This window comes from Gymnodraco acuticeps, unplaced genomic scaffold (genome assembly GCF_902827175.1).
Source record: "Gymnodraco acuticeps unplaced genomic scaffold, fGymAcu1.1, whole genome shotgun sequence".
Taxonomy (NCBI): Eukaryota; Metazoa; Chordata; class Actinopteri; order Perciformes; family Bathydraconidae; genus Gymnodraco; species Gymnodraco acuticeps.
This window is the reverse complement of record NW_022989913.1, coordinates 1406003-1428341: the sequence shown is the minus strand read 5'-3', so window position 1 is coordinate 1428341 and position 22339 is coordinate 1406003. Positions and strand designations below refer to the sequence as shown.

At 40.9% G+C, this 22339-nt stretch overlaps 1 protein-coding gene across 1 annotated transcript in view; it reads right to left on the bottom strand.

Annotated features, from left to right (window-relative positions):
- insra (insulin receptor a) overlaps nt 1–22003 on the bottom strand; it is a 55167-nt gene extending 33164 nt beyond the window's left edge. The window contains 2 exon segments of the mRNA XM_034208472.1: nt 9154–9702; nt 20869–22003. Coding sequence (XP_034064363.1) covers nt 9154–9702; nt 20869–20965 — 646 coding nt within the window. The 5' untranslated portion in view covers nt 20966–22003.
- Between the last annotated feature and the right edge of the window lie 336 nt (nt 22004–22339).

Genomic DNA, 22339 nt, shown 5'->3' with positions numbered 1-22339 from the left:
ATTCCATTTGATATACCAACTAATTTCAGTGATTTAGTTTTGTATAGCACAGAAATAAGTTAGATGTCAGTCACGGCCGATAGCTGTCACTCTGACATCTAAATATTGAAGAGTACATATTGAATCGTTCTCAGAAACTAAGTTAAAGCAAAATTAAGAACATAACCAAAAAGATTGAATCTTCCTGAACCAGACGACCAAAAAACGATCAATTTATTTGTCTAATTTCTTACCGCTAACCACTGTTCAGCTGCTCTGACTCAGCAGCAGCGGGGCTCGGTCGAGGCGACTCGAGTGGTAACAAGAGCCGTAAACAATTTCATTAACTGGCCCAGTCTAAGGTTAATAGAACAAAAACACACAAACAACATGGAAAGGCACTTTTTGTTTTTAACGCTGCCCTGCCGCCGCTGTCATCCGAAGGCAGGATATCCAGTTTGTCCGTGACTGGAATAGGAATGATAAAGACTGTGCACTCATTGATGGCAATTACACTGCCTGCTTTACAGGCAAATGACGCACGCCACAGCCTTGAATCTTCATTTCCTCTCAGCGCTCGGTGTCAGGCTGAAATAATGACTACCTCTTCGATTAACTTTGACTACCTGTTATGACATCAAAACTATTAATGTCACATTTACATCAAAATAAAATGGACAACACCCATTGTCTTTGTCAAATCCTATCCAGCGGAATTCATCTTCTTACTTAAAAAAGGGAAGCAGTACAAATAAATCCAAAATATTCGCAAAGAAATTTCTCCTGTCACACTGGAAATACTTTTTTCTTTTGGCAGACACTTTTGCCCAAAGCAATGTACACATGATTTCTGGGTCCAAGTCAAGAGAGCACGGGTACTGCTGCTCTTTCAAAATATCTGGTCTATTTTCATCACAGTTTTGTCTTTTAAGTGAATCATCTTTTAGTTTTCCAGAAGTACCAATAACAGATTGTGTTCACTAAAAAGAAAATCTGTGAAAAATAAACATGACAAAGTATAAAAACACAAACCAATGTAGTAGTACTCCTCACTTTAACAATGTCAGACTTACAATGGAGGTTAAAAAAAGAGAAGTCAGCAGTCTAGAGAAGTAACAAAGAACAATAAAAGTTACGCAAGTTGTGCTTGAACTCAAATTAAAAACGTATTTTGGAATTACAGATCTATTGCACAATTTCAACTTTTTACAATAGATGTTTCCATTTAGCTTTACGTGGACTGCAGTAAAAACCTCCTCAAGCCTTTCAAACTCTAAGGGTTGAAAAACACCATTACATGATGTTTTTTTTATTTCTTTATTCATTTACAGCTTGGCACCGCTGCATCAGTGTAACAGTATTAAATAATAATGATATTTTGCCACTGCATAACAACATTTAAATAACAGGTTAAATAGATTACAAGGCCTCGTGCAACTTGTGAAAGTAGATAAAGAGCAACAATTTTCCTGCGGGTCTGATTCAATAAACAACAGTGAGGTGAATCGAATGGCTGGGGTGAGTGTGAGCGCGTACAGCGGTGAAGAAACGCCTGTCGGCCCAGCTTTACCAAATGCCTGAAATGTCTGGGATTCCATGGGAATGGTTCCAGGAGCGGCGAGGGTTCGCAGGGTGCAGCTCCACGAGACTGAGTGCCAGAGCAGTTAAGTCAGCTCAAAGGAAAAGACTCATGGTGTGTGTGTGTGTGTGTGTGTGTGTGTGTGTGTGTGTGTGTGTGTGTGTGTGTGTGTGTGTGTGTGTGTGTGGGGGGGGGTCTGAGAGCATTCTGGATTTAGGCTAGTAGAATAGCGCTCTGCATACTGAACCATGAAGAGAGCAACAGACTGTAAAGGCAGGCTGACGCGTATCTGTCTGATCTTGTGTCATTGCTTTTTTTCTTTTCATGGCTGATTACAAACTAAATGCTTGGTGAAAGAAACAAGCCAGAATTTACTCTCGTAAATAAGTCCTTATACACGAGATCCATTATTTTTTTAATCGTATTTTGTACCCGTCTTGTTCTTTTTTTGCTTCATTCTTTTGTATTCCTTTGGCTTCATCATTCTTTATGTGATGACTGTTTTTAAAATATAACTTGTGTGTTTCTTTTTTAGTATGACATATTGCTTTTTGTGTTTTTGTAAAGCTTGTTGAATGGCCTTGTAGAAATGGGCTATATGTCCTTGGTTTGGGACATATAGCTTTGTATATCACAAGTATTGCCACTTTGTCAACACATTAGTGTCAATACAGAAGGAGAAAAGGCTGCTGTGCTGATGCCCAGTGTTTTATATTCAAGTTAACGCTTTTGATTTGTTCCTATTCCTACAACAATGTTAGCTTGTATAGGAGTCAAACACTGACTTGTAATGCTCAGCACCAAATATAAAAAAGGTACAAACAAGTTTTTTTACAAGAGAAATGATAAAAACATCTCACAGATGGGCTAAATATTAGTTTAGAAGTCTTTGCACAGTGGCTACAAAGAAAGATAGGAAAGGAATTCATACATGATGGCTGGGTTGTAAATACTTCTTGGAAGGGTAATCTTATTGCCAAAACTAAATCTATATATTTATTATTTGCATGTCCAGCACTTTGGCTCGACCAAAAATCGTTTTTAAAATGTGCTATATAAATAAAAGCTGATTTGCCCATATATTCAGTGACACAGCAGTTTAAAATGAGCGGTGATGTAATGTCTTTACAAGCACACATTTTCTATCAACTTTGAAAACATCTAAACGTACCTCTCGCTGGAGTGAAGTGCTACAGATTTAAGTTTAAAGGTTTAATATTATAGAGTATACAGAATGAATGAGGAGCCATTACAGAAATAGAAACAGAAGGAATGATTCATGTGATGGGAGGGGCACCAGGCTGGCTTGGCTTTCAAACAGAGTTCATGTTTTAAGGCAATGCCACAGGCAATGAATACAGAAGCTTTTAACATGTCACAGAGACATCCAAGAATCTAAAGTGACACACAGGCAAGTCAAGAGTCAAGACAATATAATAAAGTCATAGCTTCTTTATGTTATGTCACGACAGGGGTCAATTCTTCCATCTCAAAATAATAAAGCTTGGTAACAATATCCTTCTATTTCCCTACAGACAGCTTTATTAGCGGCTAAATGTGTCCTCTTTACTTCCTTGCCAACTTCCCAAGGGTCGGCCATCAGTATTTTGGTCTCATAAAAGTGTCTGCCGCTACCGAGACATCAGCCGAGGCCTGTGCTTCCATTCATAACCTCGGAGAGGAAGTAGACCAACAAAGACCGGAAACAATTGGGAAGAACTCTCCATGAACTTCTATGGCAGCCATTGTTCGGGGTGGAAAAGGATCGTGGCGCCAGCGCTGCCCGTTGCGTGTGGGAGCTGCGACAAGGTCAGTGAAGAGGAGGGCTAAAGGTCAACGACGGTGAGGCGGGAACCATCCTCCCCTACTCAATCCCCCTCTGCACCGTTCTCACCCCCGTAGTGACCGGTGACCTCGCTTTTCCTTCTGATATCGCCTGGGTGAATGACTGATGTGTTCATATGCACGATTACACCACAGTGTTACTCTCATGTTTCCTAGCAGCAAGACTAAACAATAGCCATCCACTCTGTCTGCACAGACACACGCAGAGGTTATGCCCCTGTGTGATTTATAACCCCATGTCTGTGTTGCTGTCACACACACACACACAAATCTTCATGTACATTTTGTTGGCGGACAGACATATGTGATGGGAGCCAAGAGTACATTTGGAACATCCATATCAATAAAGGTCCGGCAGCGAGTCGTCACCTGACCTGACTGAAATGGGATTCATAGGAATACTCCAATTGTGACAGGCTGCACGAAACCAACTAACCTCTGCCAAAAGCCACAGGGTCACAAATGCTACAAGTGTAGAAAGTGCCAAACCAATCGGAGTTCGAAGCGTCTGCTAAAAGCCGTTCTCGACCTTATTAAATATGTAACAGATCTTGAAAACACTGACGATAGCTGCTGCGAATAAGAAGAAGAAGGAGGTGGAAGATGAAGGCCTCCCGTGGGTGTCTCATCTCTGGCAGAGTGTAGATAATTAAGATCACTTTTAATCATGTGTGTAAAATACTGGCCACCTGGGAAATACCAGCCCATGTATATCTCTCAGGGCTCGATGCAACAAAGGCTACTCGGAAAAGAGAACAAACATAAGCTGCATTCGATTACACTGAGATCTTAAAGATGACACTAATGCAAAGATGGAAATGACGGTAAAAGCTTAACAAATATGATATACTAAGAATTTATCAAACACATACAAATGGGAAATGCCATTAGATTTAATTTCACGGTAATCTAAATGCTTGGCCTTTTCCACACATTTGAATAAAAAGCAGCCCGTTAAATATGCAAGATTGGGGGCACCCCTTGAGGGCCAAAAGGTTTTATGGCGCTGACCTAAACCACAACGCCATCGATCTTTCTCCCTTCACTTCCTGTTATCCCTCTTACGTCCACTCTCTAATAAAGACACAAAGTGCCAAATAAATAAGAAAACATATTACACAAAATTAAAGACAATATTTGAGGGGCAGATGGACATTCTGTACGTGCAGCTCAGCAGTGAAAAAAGATAATATCCCAACGGGAAGCCTCTGATTTCTTATTGAGTCACAGCCAATATGTCCAGCTGCCAGGTCCTTTCAGGACTAAGCCGAGGTCCTATCAGCCAAACAAGCTGTGCCACATAAAAGCCATTATCAAAACATCATCAACTGCCCATTATCTTCAATTGGATGTTGGCAAGAAATAATACTTCATCACAAGTAAATACACTCGACGGTACCATTTCCCTTCACCCAGTCATTCAACCCAATTATTTTTAGAAGGAAATAAAAAGTTTTTTGAAACACATTTCATAAACCTTTGTTTTCAACTAAATGTATATACTTAAAACAAAAGGTTTTAAAACTACTGATTATTGACAGTTACAGATTGTTTTTAAATAGTATTTGATATATTTTGGATTAACATTGAACTTAATTTACTCCAAAACTAATAAAGACATGAATAACAGGATGGACACATGATTCGGTGTATACTCCATTAGGTGACCTGAGACGTGAAGAGGACACATCACGACTGGGAAAGGTAGTTTACTTTATGAACTTATTTTATTTTGGGTTGCATTAAGCCTGTTCAGACATGGCTGTTTATTCAAAAGGAAGTCATGGTTATTTTAATTATTTTTTCAAACGAATGTCCGACGTGTGAAAGTATTTGTCTGGCACTACCTTCTAATATAACCAGGGCTGCACATAACTGGTGCGCAGAGGCGCATGCACACCCCACGCCAAAAAAGAGTACCGGATCATTTGAAAAAAGGCGCATTTGCGCACCAACATTGAGAGCGAGAGAGAGCGAGAGAGCGAGAGAGCGAGAGAGAGCGAGAGAGAGAGAGAGAGAGAGAGAGAGAGAGAGAGAGAGAGATGCGAGTTGCATAAGAACTGGTAAGATAGCAGGGTTTCCCACACATTGACTTTAGGTTTAATTTTTTTAATCCGTCCGCGAAGAACGACAGCATCTGCGATCCCTCGCTCTACCCCTCGCTATCGCGTGAAGGGTCTGCTTTATGCGCTCCACACAGTAACCCTGCTGCGTGCTCACTAGCGCACCTCCCCCCGTTCATAAAGTCAAGACCCCCTCAAAAGGTCCGGTTTATTTCATTTTAAAGATGCGCACCAAGCAACATCTCCAGGTGCTCCTTTGAGAACCAGGGCAAACAAGTTATGTGCACCCCTGAATAGAACTCTATAACTTATCAAACCTTATTAATAATAAGGGAGTTAATTTCAAGGATGAGAGAGATGCTGCACAGGATGATGTCATGTATTTGCCACTAATAAACACGTTGGCATGGTGTGCGTTTGTGTGTCTCTGTAGCCAAATCTAATCAACTTCGGTGATGAGCAACTCCTGCAACCTTGCTTTGCCACTTTGCTTAACGGACGCACCCAATTTGGTGTAAAAAGGAGGGGGAAATTAGGAGATAAATTCAAATTACCCCTGTTATAGAAGCAGGGAAGGGAAATGGGTTTTGACTCCAAACATGGGCACTAAGCCAAGCCTCGTGGTTCTGCCGCTTTGTTTTCTGTTGGTGTACAGACTGCAGAAATGATGTGGGACCCACAGTTACCTCTGGCACTTAACCACTGCGTTTCTTTTTTATTAAGAGAGCTGACAGACACTTTTTGGAGTCAAAAAAAGTCCCAGACAGTCCCTATTTGAGTGAGATTTTTAGGCGAAGTGAAATTATATTTTACCTCTCAAATGCTACTTTTGATCAATCCTCCACATTTGTTTATAAAAAATAAATCAGAGTCAAAACAACAGCAGACCTGAGACCTGAAGAGAATAGATATGACTAAAGCAGGGGTCTCCAACCTTTTTTAGGATGAGAGCTACTTTCAAAAAAAGTGAGCTATGAGTCATGAGCTACTGTTACTCCTCTTTTGTGTTGTTTTTTGCAGTGTATATATTTAGCACATTTTAACATTATGATATGCTTACCTTTAACCTTTGTGTGCTGTTTGGGTCTGCGGGACCCACTTTCAGTGTTTACTAAAAGAAAATGTATTCAATTTAATTAGTTTAACCTGCTTTATTTGGGGGTGGACCTCACAACCTCTAGGGGGGTCCTCACCTCCTCTAGGGGGGTCCGGGGGCATGCTCCCCTGGGAGGATTTATTTTAAAATGTTGAAGTGAAATGCATCAATCTGGTGCACTTTGAGCACAAAATGAATTTATGGATACAGCTCTCAACACTCATGAAAGGGAGCTGTATACTTTTCAATGATCCAAACATCTTTAGAATATGATCACAACCAATAACAAACATTTCAACTTGTTTATTCTTATCTTATGTTACCTAATTAGCATTCTTTCTTTTTATTTATGCATATTTTACTAATCACTCCCCTTTTTTTTTTTACTGTCCGATACAGTAGTACACATCGGAATGATTTCTTACTTTATTTTTTACAACTATATTAAATGGATAAAGGTGTGCTCTCTCGCTCTCTCTGTCTCGCTCGCTCACAGAGGCTGTGTGCTCCTCCGTGGCGATGACGGCTTGCGTTAAAAAATAACATATTTGTAAAGTGGGGGGACGCAAACGGGATTTCGAAAAGTGGGATTTCCACTGTCCCCAGTGGAAATTACGCCATGCAAGTTGCAACACACACACAGAGTAAAGCTCTGCCCCTCATGTGCAGTATAGGCTGGCACGACTATGCTGTTCAATGGGGCTGATGTGTAGATTCTGCCAGAAGGAAAATCACAGTCAAACTCCTTATGAAGCGGTGAGGTGCCGCTCCACATTGCTTTTCTTCCCGACAGCAACGCTGGTCCCGCAAATCAAGCAAGAACGTGACTGTTGAACCTGGACTAAAAGCAACACATTTGGGAATAGTAGCTTACTTTATAAACTACAGCAGGTCTATAAAAAGCAGGAACAACTGGCACATCTGAAGTCAACAAGGAATGCCTTGCTCTCTGTCCTGTGGTTCTGGGGCTTAACAGATCTTTTCATGCTTTAGTGAAAGTAGGCAAAAAACCGCAAGTCACAGACCACAAGACCACAGGCCCTGCCTGTGCCGAATGCAGGCCAATGACTGGAGATCAGAGCTTGCCGGTCAACCTTTGAGCTTGATTTATCTTCAGAGAATGGCACACAATAAGGAAATCATCTCTGCTGTGAGACTTTTCATACAACACTTCCTCAACTATAAGCAATCACCTCAAGTCATTGGAAAATCTATAAATAAAACACTAGTGAAAAGGGTACAGAAGAGCATAATGATGGTCAGCTCAACATATAGCTGCCTCACAAAACAAACATTACTAAGAGTTTTAAAAAGGCAGACGTGCAGGGAAACTTGTTCAAAAGAGCCGTTAAACTAATGCGTGATCTGTTGCGTAATGGTGCGAGCCAAGGTGTTCAGACAGCACCCATGCGCAAAATTCTTCTCAGCACTCGAACTTGAACTCTTTGGCAGTGTGAAATGGGTGGGCTTGTCATTTTACAGTAAAAAACAGAACACAGAGGGAAAGGCCCGTCTCGCAGGAGCTTTGCTTAAATGGGACAATGTGAAATGTGCCATGACGTTAAATGTCTTCTTTACCTCGTCCACTACATGAGCAATAACAAAACTACAGTCCATGTCTAAGTGTTGCGTCACATTAGAGTACAGTTCAAGCTGCATTGACACAGAACTTGGACTATTTAACTAAACCTGAGCACATGACACTGCTCTGACATTTCAACACTAAAAACGGACAAAACCAACTTTTGGCTAAACAGCTTTAGGCTACAAGCAGTCGTTGATTCTAACGCGAACAAGAAACTATTTTTGTTTCAAACACCAACCATCATGTGCTTTAATTTGGTCCAAATGGCGAGTTGAATTCAGTAAATGTTAGACCGGTTGGATGTGTGAGGGAAATAATGATGTGTTGACGGAAAGTAGCGGAGGAAAAAATACACAAGCTACTACTGGTCACTGGAAAAATGTAACAGTAGGAAAATTATGAAAAATGTATCTAATAATAAGCACTTGATATGGTTTCATCTAAAAAAGGGGAAGTACAAAGGTTTATGATGTAGGGCTGGACAATATGCATCATGATAGACCAGAACGCTTCAACTCGTGTCCCATTTACTACAGATTCTTTATTCATATATATAAATCTGTTTAATGAGAATAATTATTTGAAACAATAAAAAAGCAGCAAATGCTCACAGTGAGGTTGAAGGTTAGACCTACTAATGTTTTTAATTTAAAAACAAATAAACTATCAAAAGTGTAAGTGTAAGCAATTAATAATTTAAGCACTAGGTTGTATTTAGCCTGCAGTCACCGGTGGCCAGAAATAACACTGCAGCCACACCAGATTAAAATGGGAGTCCTATTTATATAGCATTTAAATCCCTGCCAGAAAGAGTCTTGATAATTTTTTCCCATTTGGTTCATTTCAAACTCTATGATTGTCAAGTTTATGAAATGTTTTGTGTCCAAGGACGTGATATGTTGTATTATGGTTATGGATCAGAGCTAGGCAATACTCCAGTGCTGTTATAAAGAATCACAGAGGTACAAAATATATAACTTGTGAGTTATAAAAAAAGACTGCTTACTTCTTTGACAGTTCTTCTGGGTCCAGCAGCGTTCACTGAAGTGTCCGTTGATGGTGGTGGTCTGGCAGGTGGTCTTTCCGATGGCCGCCCCCGGGCAAACGTCTCCGCACTCTCTGTCGTTCTTGTTAGCCATGATGTAGTTGTCCTCCACTGTGTCCAGGATCTTGGACCAGTCCAGAGTGGAGAGGTAGCAGAGATCCGGGTTCTTCTCAATCCTCACTGCTCCACGGGTGATGTTCATCAAGCTATGGAGGCCGATCTCTCGCAGCTGGAGCATCTCGAACATCACCAGGGCGTAGTTGAAGAACAAGTTGTTGCCTCTGATGACCGTAAGGTTGGGGAAAAGATCGCTGAGGGTCTCCATGCCGTAAACTCTGAAGAGCAACAGGTAGTCGGTGACCACCGTCAGTTTGGGGAAACTGATGCCCCGGAAATCCTCAGGCTTGGTCCTGAACATGAGTAATATCTTCAGGTGGCCTTCGATCACAGTGCAGTTCTCTAGCGTTCGTAGGTTGGTCACATTGTTGCGGATGTCCTTGCTCGGACAAACTGAAAAGATATAAAAGGAAATACAAAGGTTCTTTAGAAACTAGAGGAACAACCTTCATTGATGACTCACAAAACAAACACCATTCTGTGGAAAGGATAAGATGCACATGTTACGTTTTATGAGTAACTAAACATTATTTTATTATGAATAGGAAATGTTATGGCTTTTGGACATCAACATTAAAAAAGCATTTCCCTAATAATATTTATGGTGTGCTGAACGTGACTGATGCAATAGGCAAGATGTCTGCTCTGTAAACTGGAAAAGGGAGGTTAAAGAAGTCAGACACGGTCTCAAGGACTAAAGAAAAAAATAGATTTCTTGGTAATTAGAGGGAATATTTTACTGAAAAATATGTGGTGATGTCTCTGGCTTTGATAAAGACCAGACCGTCTTTGCTGACATTTTGTTTAGCAACCACATATCTGGCTGTGAGCCACTGTCAAATATGGAGTGCTGTCCTCAGAGCAAGTCTATGCTCATCCTTGGTAATGCCGAGTTGATTTGTGGAGTTGCTTCTGTAACTCAAGACCATAAAAAACCCTAGCTAATGCATTAAAAATATTTGTCTGGGTGGGAGGGGGAACTGAAGCACTAATGGTCACGTATTGCACCAGTAGAAGATTTGTGGCTTTGTCAGTCTTCACCCACACATGATCCTGTTTCACGAGACATTCCTTAAAAAGGGGATATCATGCTATATTTGAACAATATATTGTAGGGCCATACCTATATAAAGTATATAAATATAGTTTTTTTTTCAAAATACCAAACATATCCTGCATTTTATCCATGCCTCATTTCGCTCTATTTGCTCTTTCCAGCGCTGTTTTTGCAGGGGGCTGATTCTGTGAGCTGCAGCTGACCACGCCCCCCTGCAGGAGAGGGGAGCATGCTTTGAGATCAGCTGCTGGGCTGCAGCGAGGAGGAGAGGGGGAGAAAAAGAGATCTCCGTCCACCGTGCTTTATTCTTATAGAAGTAAGAAGAGAAGTAATGGGGCAGAAACCCGCAATAACACCTTCATGCCGATCTAGATCCATCCGCTTCGCGTTGGGCTCCTGATCAGCCTGTCGTGTTCTTTTCCCCATAATGACCGCGTCGCTGCACATTATCCCTTACATATGATTATATAGAGTCATTATTCATTTGTTTTAAAGCAGGAGGCGCAAAAGCTTGCCTCTGGGAGGGAGCCAGAGCGGAGAATAAACAGAAGGGGCAACCATGGCAACCATGCAAGGGATGTCTTCTTCGCTGCTTTTGTGGCAGACTACAGCGCCACTCACAGGCCTGGCATATGTACTACAGCGTCTCCAGCGCTTTCGAGCGGCAATGGCCGGCCGTGGCCCAACCTCTCATTCCCCTGATAGGTGGAGAATTGACCACTAAGCGGAGCACCCCTTTTGTGACGTAGAAAATAATTCAAATCTGGATCAGTCTGTGTCAGATCCGTTGCAGACCCTTTTTTAGAGATTTGGGTATGGAGGAAAAGAGAGAGGGTTGTGTTTTCTGACACTTGGTGAGTTCCCTGACACACCGGGGACACATATTCATGTATAAAAGACGTACAAGAGTGCATTTTGCATGATAGGTCCCCTTTCACTATGCTAGAGATGAGTTACATTTTTACCGTCTCAAATCATTTTCAATTATACTGTATCACAATGATACAAGAGTTTAATGTAGGGCTGCAAATAGCTATTATAAATCGTCTTTTTTTTCAACGAATCACTTAGTTTATTGCATATTTACACTATATCAAGTGTCAGGTATCTGACTGTTTTCTTAGTTAATTGTAAATAATAGTGTATGGCTCTCTACTATGAGTTACTGTAAGTATGTGACTGTAAATATTGGTCATTAACTAACACCATTGACAACTATTTATATTGTTTATTTATGTTTTGATGAGTAAGGGGTGCGCATTCTTTTCAGTCCATGTGGATTTGTATTTTAAACCAATTTAGCTCGTTATTTTTAGCTCTGGCAGAATGTCAACTGTACTAAAACTTCAGATAGTGCAGTATTCAGTGCTTTTGAAACCTACTGGAAAATACATTAAACCATATTACACTCAGGGGGCTCTGTATGAGCAGAGCTAACAGTAATGAGGATATCCTTAGCTCTCTGTTCTGCAAATGAGCCAAACTCTTAAGCATATGCTTTGTGTGACATAACACAAGTAAGATGTTTTCCTTTGCGGCTGAGATGTGGGACATTCCAGGCCCAATTATACAGTTCACAAGTCATGGCTGCAGCTGGAGGTGTGCTGCCTGGAGAGTGGACTGTATTTGTTTACCAACCATGCATCGGGCCAACTGGTCAACCATGAGGGGGGAAGAGGTATAACAGCTAGGCGTACACCTCTTTATGGCAGCGGCTCCTTTTACACCTTCTGCTGCATAACACTACCAGACCAAGTCCAAACAACAAGCTTTTCACTGCATGACCTTAACCAGCAGACTCACCCCGCAGCAGTTATCTGAAGTTCAGCCTACAACTTTGACGCGTTTAAAATACACACAAAATGTCCTAACATGGGTTTAAACTGCAAGCTATTAAAAGCAACCTGGCTCGATAAAAAGAACATGTCATACATTTAGATCTGCAGCTCCCTTTGTGGTTGTGTCCGAGGAGTACAGCTGAATTGTAAGCATGACGTGGCATGTCACAAAACCTTATCTGCCTCTAAATTAAACACTGCTAATCAAAATGACTGCAACTGATGGAGGAATTTGCAGCAAATGCCTCCTGTAGATCCATTGACTAATACATTTAACGCTACAAAGAGCCTCCATCTTTTCATAAAAGACCCCACACACTCTCAAACAAAACAATTTAATAGACAAAGACCCTAGCAGTGTACTAGGGGACAGTGTGGTCTCCAGCAGAGCACTGGGTGACCCTGTGAAGAAGGCAAATCATCACAGGGTGGCGAGTCCAGGCTCCTATCAGTGTACACTTTCAGCCAGGCCAGTATTTTTAGCAGCGCATTCCCAATAGAGAATCTAATACACTCCGGCCGTACTGATAGTGGCTCACATTGGAAACTAGAACATGGCAGCCTTGGTGTGTAAGTGAGGAATTTTAGAGCGGCAGCAGAGAAAACATTGGCCGAGCCGACTTATCCATGTGTGAACACTTAGTTTAGAAACAAAACTTTGGCAGAAATTGTAACTTCTATAAAAAAAAAAAACAGCACTGTTTTTGTCGCTCTGGCCTTGAGAACAACAAATTCTGTCCGTGAAGACTTCACACAGCTCCAGCTAAACGAACCAGGTGCATCCCAGAATTGAAATGCTGCCTGTATTGTTGAGAAAGAGAACAAACTGGGAGACATCACGAAGGTTACTATGGCGATTCGGCCAGCTCCTGCTTTCCATACATCACCTAATCTGAGCCAGACAAGACCGAAAACACAGCCCGGGTGCTGCGAATCGACAATTAGAGTCATTAGTGGAACAGATCTTTAATGGCCCAAGTCTCTCCGTGCTCGCAGCTCTGAGGCAGATGAACTTTTAAGGTTAATTAAAAAGGACCAGAAGGATGGTTTCCCATCACTTGGTCAAGAAAACGATCAAAACAAAACATTTATCCCACTAACAAGACAGGCGGAGCTGGTTTGTAGAGCACTGTTCGAACACAGATATAATCAAAGTGCCCTCAGTCAGGCATGGAAATGCATTAAAATGGCATTTAAAGAGATAATGAAGAAAATAAATTCAATTGACGCAAAAGCACCAAACTTTATTCTTATCCTTGGAAAATTCTCAACTAAAAAGGTCCACAGAAAAAATGTTCTCCTGGTTTCCGCTTATAAAATGAGAGGATTTGACTCTGACAGAAAACATAAACTGAATATGTTTAGGTTTTGGACAAGAGAAAGTTGTGGTGTGTATTTTTCAATATTTGCGATGGATTAATAAATCAGGCAAGTAAGTGATTGTTAGTTAAACCACTACACAATATTGCAATATATAAGTGCATGCAATCGGATTTGTACAGATCCACTGAAGCTGGCCCAGTACATACAGGCAGCACACCAGTGAGTCAGCCAGGCATAACATTAAATCCATAGAGCTTAAATCAAATTAAGTGAAAAAATACGCCCACACAAGAAAATGTCAATTGCTTCACATCTGACACCTGACTCACAATTCTGTTCATAATGCAGACAAGTTGTAAGCAAGAATAGTATAAATGCAATGCCAATGTAATAAATCCAGATAGATACTATTGTGAATGCCTGATGTAAAACATGCCTAGGCCACAAGCGAGCCCTAATTTTATATCATCATGCACAGAGATATATCACTGACGCAGGAGCACACATACTGTACATATCTATGCTAAAGGGTGTCAGCTCTTCACAGTCTGAGCACAATCCTTTCAATGCAGCTGCATGCATCAACAGGCACTAAAGTTTCTGATCTTTAAAAAGGAGGTGGATGAAGGGGTGGGGGGGTTACAGGCAGCGGTTCCGCCAGGGGGGGGTCCTGCCTGACAGCCTCCAAAAAAATAAATAATTCGAGAGAAGATCGAGAGTTTTTATCTCTTGAAATGACGAAAAGGAAAAAGGACAAGGACATCCCTCTGTTGGAGGGGCAAAGGAGTCTGGTGGGATTCTTTTCGCCGCCAGCAAAGCGTGTTCCTGTGACGGAAAGTGTACTGCCAGCGAGTGCCGGAGCCTCGCAGCAGCGAAACTGAGGCTCCGTGGTAAACTGTGGAAAAATGAAGCCATTTAGGAGTCGAAAGAGCCGGCTCTTCTTAGTGAGCCGAACCAAATGATCCGGCTCACTAAAAAGAGCCGGAATTCCCATCACTAATACGTAAAGAGATATTATCAATAAGGGACGGCTCAATTAAAAATTCAAGTCACGTGACACGTCACACACACAAACCCCCCCCCCCTCGGGGTGGACGCCCTCTCAGCCCTGGTCTGGTGGAAACACTGGTTACAGGTAGTTAGAGTGATGGCGTGTATTATTGCCAGGCCTCAGAGAAAACCGAGGCCTCAATGAGCATGCAGGAACAAACACTCGCTGATTGCAAAACTTCACTTTTCAAGGTTTTGCTGCTCTGTTGTTTTCTAACCCAGACTAAAACTAACCCCGAATCCACAAAATGCCGAGGTCACCGAGATACACGTTCACCTTTACTAATCTGACGTATTGGTAAAGGTCCATACGCATGTATGGCATACTTGCCAACCCTCCCGATTTTCGCGGGAGACTCCCGATTTTATTGCCCTCTCCCGGTTTCCTCCAGGGGTCATATTTCTCCCGCATTTCTCCCGATTTCTGACAAAATCAGATTTACTCAGGACTGTTTCCACTCAGACTTTAATACAGCTACACCATTGTTTGGTTTCCATGGTAGCTTGTCAGCGTGCGCATCTGAGAGGGTGAGGAAGATAGTCACAGAAAACAGAACAAGAATGGACAACTCGACCCTCTGCTCACTCCTTTCCTGTGAAATACAGGTCCAGCCCACACATATCAACAAGGATGGTGCTACAGGCCGCAAGGCATTGCACTTACAAACTACAATAGGCATGATAATGTTAATCTACAGCTCCGGCGATCCACTAGCATCCCCCCCCCCCGCGGTGGTTTTGAAATGCTCCCGATTTCTGAGGTCTCAAGGTTGGAAAGTATGATGTATGGATGTAATCCACTTTAAGAACGGCTGTAAAACATCACCACCCCTTAGTTCTAAAAAGGTACACTGTAAACACAGAAAACATATCATTCAATCTATTACTAACTATGGTTCTTAAAGTGGACCTGGCTATTATGCTATATTGGAAAAATATATTGTAGGGCCATACCTATACAAAACATGTCTGTGACATTTTTTGCTTAAAATACAAAACAGATCACCCATTGTAGCCATGCCTCATACTGCTCACACCCCTCTTTTGCAGCCCTGTTGCAAACAGGCTGATTCTGCTTTAAATTGAACGTCTGCTACTAGCCACGCCCCTTTGTAGCGTCATACAGCTTTTTCCCTGCTACTGCTAGAGAGAGATTTCTACCGGGAGAAGCTCAGCTAAACGCTGCGGTGATTAAATGCCATGTTATGCTCCTAACCACTTCAAGCTTTATTTCTGAAACAGTATGGAGCTCAAACCTTTCTCTCTCGCAAGGTTTACCACAAGGACATTACGTTACACATATTCTCTCCAGTAGCCTACAGCGTTAGCTTAGCTCCATGGTTAGCTCTGAGTGTTAGCATGCTTGCTAATGTAAACACACAGCATATTACTCCCAAAACACGCCGCGCATTGTTTCTGATACAGCACATAGCTTGACATGTTCTTTCTTAAGTGTTTACCGCTAGAACAGTGCCATTATATGTATTACATATAACAACTTTACTCTAAGTGCCTCCTGCAGACCTCCTGCTGAATACACAGACACACAGCTGCGACTGTATACGGAGACGATAGGTTGGTGTCACGTGTGCCGGAGAATATAGGTTGGGACGTGTCACGTCGGCCGCATTTCGCCAATGATGTTATAGGAGCGAAATTCTGGATCTGCTTGTTAGCACCACCCTTTTTTTAGAGATGTGGGTACAGAGGAAAAGAGAGAGGGTTTTTTTTTCTGACACTTTGTGAGTTCCCTGGCATACACACTTTATGTATAAAAGACATCAAAAGTACATTTTGCATAATAGGTCCCCTTTAAAGTAAAATCATAGGCAAACAAGCTTAAACTCTGACAACCGTTTCAGCTCGAGGATATGTTTGACGAGTCGACAGACAGTCCATTTAACTTTTACTTCAAAAAGGCTCTCGGCTGCAATTATGGTTAATTAGGAGAGGTTTCTCCTGGCTTCAGCTGCACAGGATAAGATATATTACAGCAGTTAAGACAATGGTATTAATATAACTCACAGAGACACAACCTTCTAGGGTAGGGCTGCAACTTGGCCTTTCACGATAATTAATTTTGTTGGACGATACATTTTCCTGGAAATTATTGCGATAAATATTGTCTCTATATTATTCATTTGGCTGCTACGCTGTTTCACACGGAGTGTCCTGACCATAGACTGTGTATATATATATATAAAAATATGACCTGGCTGTGTGTGAGCCCCGCCCCTCACAGCACGCCTGGCTAAAATGCTGGTCACATCCTTATGTAAACAAACACACATTTAAACGGCAATTTATCGAGGTCAGAAAAGTCGAGTTCATTTTTATTTATCGTACGATAAGTCAATTAATTGCTTATCGCGACAGGCCTAGCTGCAACTAACAATTAATTTCATTATTATATATTTACTAAATCATTTGAAGATCGTTTGATTTAGAACATTTTGAAAAGGTTTCCAGTTTCTCAAAGTCGAATTTAATGTGTTTTATTGCTATGTTTTGTCAGTCAAAAACATAAAATATTGCATTTAACATGATGTGAAAACAGAGAATAAGCAGGAAATCTACATGTTTTAGAAGCTTTTGCATGAAAAACTAAGATAAATCTAATATCAAAATGGTTGCAGGTTATTTTTCTGTCGATTAAAATAAAGATCCGTTGACTAATCATTGCAGCTCTATTCTTGGTAAATGTCTCAAGAGTACAGGCTCGCCTATACATGTCTTTAGAGCGGGTTATCAAATGAGCCAGCTGTTAGGTAGGGGTGACATAGCAAGTGCTGCCCAATGACAATGCATTACATTAGAGGGAATACAATGAAATAAAAGTGATTCAGGCTTTTAGAGAAAGCCTATTAAACCACAAAGTTCCCTCGTGAGGCATTTGAAGAGGATCCTGTATGGATGGCTCCGGACCAAAGATCGTTTGGTGATCGCCCGCCAGCTGCACTCAGATACAATATTCTATACTATATAATATTCTTCTCATCAATGTTGGCAGTGAGGTAATTATTACCTCTGAAGTGTGAGAGCACAACAGCAAGCACATTTATTGTTAACGGTGTCAAGGGTAAAGATGTGACACAACAAGGCTTCCTTGACAGACGCCTGTGTGGTCGGAGTGAAGGAGTGCCAGTTTACTACATTTTCAAAGCAGTATATAATTTTCAAACATGAATTTGTCAACTGGGATTAAACGGACATTGTTGAGGGTAGACAAGTGTAAAGATGATTCCATTGTATACATGTCAAGCGTGCTCGTGACTTTTTCAAAACAGCAGTGGCAGTTTGTTTGCAGTGTTTTTGGAGAAGTGCTGGTGGTGGAGGGGAGATGACAGTTTCATCACTTTACAAATGCCCTCCTTGTCGGAAGGCCTAAATCACGAGTACCAGGACTCTGGATTGCTGCCTGCCTTCGAGACCTGCTGTGACCGGAGTGGATCTCAACAACAGCCTGCAGGGGCTTCATCGGGTCCCCCGCCATTTGACATTCTTGATAAAGTGATGCTTTATAATGGCACAACAATACGCTGCAATCTGACAATCTGACCACCTGAGACCTCCACACAAAACCTGAGTTGAAACGAGCTGATGGAAAACACTGTTTGTGCCTCTTTTGTATCGTGTTGTACCACCTGTCTCTATTCTCTTTATAATTTGCCTACTATTGATACTACAATCTCAAAATGCAATTATATATCAAATGGTCCTCGACCCAACAATATACTGGATCTATGATCTTATTTGGCTTAATAAAATGTTTTTATGATAGAAAAACCTTCAGACAAATAGCCTGAGGTAAAGTTGTCTTTTACATTTTGTTTCACGATGTACAAATGGAGCCCGAACATGTCATTCCAAGGTGACATATGTGTAAGAAGACGGTGACACAACTTGAGAAACAGGTTAAAAATGTGATTGTGCAGCTGACAGCAGAATCTTTTTTGGTCATGATTGTTAAGAATCTAAGATATTAGAAGATCAGTAACTGTAAACGTAAGCAAGATCACTTGTTTATATTCATCTTTGTGAAAAACAGATGGTTAGCTCTGTGACTTGAATGTAATGTTATAATAAGAGGCCCAAGCTGGAGCTATCTGAAGTATAATATATGTAAAAAATACATATTTGCAGTTACAATTGAGCGTTTTAGCAGCCATCTGATTATAAATAAACTAAATGAATATCACGCTGCCACTAAATATAAGCTCCTATTATTAAGCGAATGTTTCCATCAAGGTTTCCTGACTTGGACACTGGTCAGTCCAGCTTATAAAATAGACCGGTGTGAGGCCCAGGTTCTCTCCCCTTCTGCGGTTCTCTCTCCAGTCTGAGAGGAGCTCGAGGGGGGTGGAAGGGGCTGAAGTGCACAATTACACAACTTGATGTCTTAAAATTCTTGCTCAAACTGGTTTGATGACATCGCTGTATTCGCCCCTCACTAAAATGTGATGAAAAGTGAGAGAGCTTGTGCTTTGCTTTTCCTTCAGAGCGCCTCTTAAATCCGACCACAGCCACACGCAGCACTGCAGTAGTCGGGGAGATTTAGAGCTACCTGGGGCTACATGCTGTGTTTACATAAAGTGGACAAACTTATTATACCGTACAAAAGAGGATTATGTGTTGCTTGAGTCAACGTTATTGTAAGACAGCACAAACCTGGGAGCAATGTTTTCGCAAGGAGCAGAAAAAAAGGGTGAAAACACAAGAGCATTTAGGGAGTATTTACTGAGTGATAATCCTAATAAAAGCATCTTTAAATGCCTTTAGTTTTGCATTTGTGCACCAAAACGAAATGTGATGTATTTTGTTATGCATTCTCTGTTGTATGTACAGATTTGAAGGACATAAATGAGAGCAACAATTATAGAAATAATTATTTTGTAAACAAGTCATCACACCACAGAGTTTTTAATTGATAGCTATATACATTTGAATTGCTTATTGTGGAGTTTTTAAGCTTTATTACGATTTTTAAGCATTTTGTTTATTTTAAATGCCTGCCTTGTATCTTAACAACACTGTGAGTTCATTTCCCAACTCAAGACAAGGTTATAACACATGGACTGAACACACAGGACACGTTTCTTTCAAATATGCAAATCCATGAGTAAAAAAGAACAGCTATTTTACAAGTTTGAACAGAAACCACATGAAGAGCTGTTAACTTGGAAAATGATCATCTAACTTATAAAGCACCACTAACATCCACTGGATCATCTGATTAGATCAAAAATGATAACATCTTCTAGTATATGAGACAGTGAAAGAACTGTCACTGTCACTGTTTACCAGCCTGACTTCTGGTGTTGTCATACTTGAAGTGCACACTTGCTGTACAGTACTTTAAACCAGCATGTAGTCCCATCGGTTTGCTTTACATTTCCTCACACATACAACCAATATTTAGGTTTACAGATTCAAGGAGTGTGAAATACCGATTGTGGTTTTTGAAAATGTTGAAAATGTCTCGGGGTGATTGCAAATATTAACCATTCATTCTTATCACCCGGTGCTTGCTGGCTGCTGAATATAAAAAGGGATTGTCAGGAGTTGTAAAGAGGGCTTATTGTTGCATTCCTGCACTGACCACAGCAACAAGCCAAGGCTTTCCCTTTCACAATAACAGATATTTAATTCTCCCTAATGCTCAGACTGCTTACTTATTTGGGAGAAAAATATATTGTTTACAGTGCCTGCAGACTCCAAATAGCCGATAAGTGTTAACCTTTGTCCCTTCAATGCAGTGACTGTCTACGACACCACTGTTGCTGCCTACGTGCCTTCAAAAAGAAATCACCATCAATAACAACATTATAATTTAAATGACAACTTTGCAGCACTGAGAATCATGAGTATGTTTAAAATATGTCCAAGCATGTTTTTCAAATTAATGTAATTGCACTTACTATTGTATTAATAATGTGTATAAAATGTACTGATAATTAATGCAACAATGATTTAATAGTGTATATCCCTAAGGTTCTCTAACAAATTATAAAAAGGAGAGTCAATAATTTCCTCACTATCTTGGTGAAATTAACAAATAAGTAATGATTTTTAGATGTCATTGTGAATCCCCTCACATGCAATAGACAACAAAATGCAAAATATTTGACAGTCCGACATTTCTTTTTAAATAAAATTGTAGATCTTTAGCATTTTGCATATTGTCTATGTTTTTATACACAAACAGTCCACCCAGCCACGTTTTCAGACAATTTAACATGATTAAAATGCTTAATATAAACTATGAATAAAAGTGATAATAATGTTACTTACCCTCTCCACTTGCTCGATGACAGCTCATCACAAAGCAGACCGTGAAAACAAAACACAAAGTCCGGAGCCACATAACTGACTCGGAATAAAACACCATGCACCACTATTCCGGGTCAAATGCAGAATAATCCTTGGCGAGGACACAGTTCAGACTGAAGGAGAAATACCTTCAGGAAATTGGTTTTGTTTGGCGGAGTGGGCCAACAGGTAAACAAAAATAAATAAAAGCCATCCCGGAAGATGGGCGGAGGAACGAGTCCAACGTGTTCACTCAAACACAAGCTAGCACTGCTAAAGTTAGCCACCTCATGGAAAAGCACCCGTAACACACATCACTACGGGATATGAGAGCTCCTTTTAAGTCTTCAAATGCATTTGATGGATAAACTGAACCAGTTTAGATTGTCCGTGTCCGAAAAAAGGAGCAAAAATAGACTTGTTGTTCTGAAAAAATGCTACGGTTAAGCTAGCTAGCCTAGCCTAGCTCCACCTCTAGTCCAGGCCACAAGTGAAGTTTGCGCTGCTTTTCAGCAACTATCTCAATATATTTTACTTTAAGAAACCCCCCGCATACCTTTACAGCTGCACTGTATATTATTAATACAAGAGTCAATTTGCATGCTGGAAAAATCCCATTAAAGCGACTGATAACTTAATTTAGAGGATTTTTTGGAGCTGCTGACTCGATGGTTGTGGCATGCGTGGCGTAACGTTAGCGTGTCTTTCGTAAAAAAAAAAAAAGAATCCCTCAATCCCTCCTGCGAAAACAAAACATCGCAGTTGATTCCTCTCGCTTGGGAAACAAAGTGTAGTTTTTCCCTGGTCAACTCTAACGAGTACTCTCAGTCAGTGCAGAGATTTCAGTGAGACCTCCACTCTCTGACAGACTTCAGTCGTGGCTCCGCACTTCTTCTTCTTTTTGTTTGGGAATAGAAAAAAAAACAACCTATAAATGCTCCGAGTTGTGTTCAGGCTCCTGCCACCACAGCAAGTAAGCGTGTATCTGAATGAGAGGAAAGCATGGGAAATAAAGTTGTTTTCCCCTGTTCTTCTTCCACAAACAGAAGTAGATTGTACAGTCTCCCAGCAGGTCCTGTAGGATCCCCTTCTTCAGCCTCCGCCAGTAAACAAACCGAGCCAGTCAGCCAGATGGGCTCCAGGGGAAATACGGACTGGAGCTTATTGGATTACACAACAAACTGATCCTACTGTCAGGTGGCAACGCGTCAGAAAGTAATGCATTTATTTATATACCCAGAGTAACAAAGTACATTTGCTGTAGTACTGTGTTGAAGTATACACCTTCTGGTACTTGTACTTCATTTAAATATCTAAATGTTCAGCTACTATTAAAGAGGGATTATTTACACTAAAATTACTTTCTTCAATTGAAAAAATATATAATCAACTAAAGATATGATAATTATTATAGGTCAAGCTTTCCAGCAGTATATAGTTTGCAATTAAAATG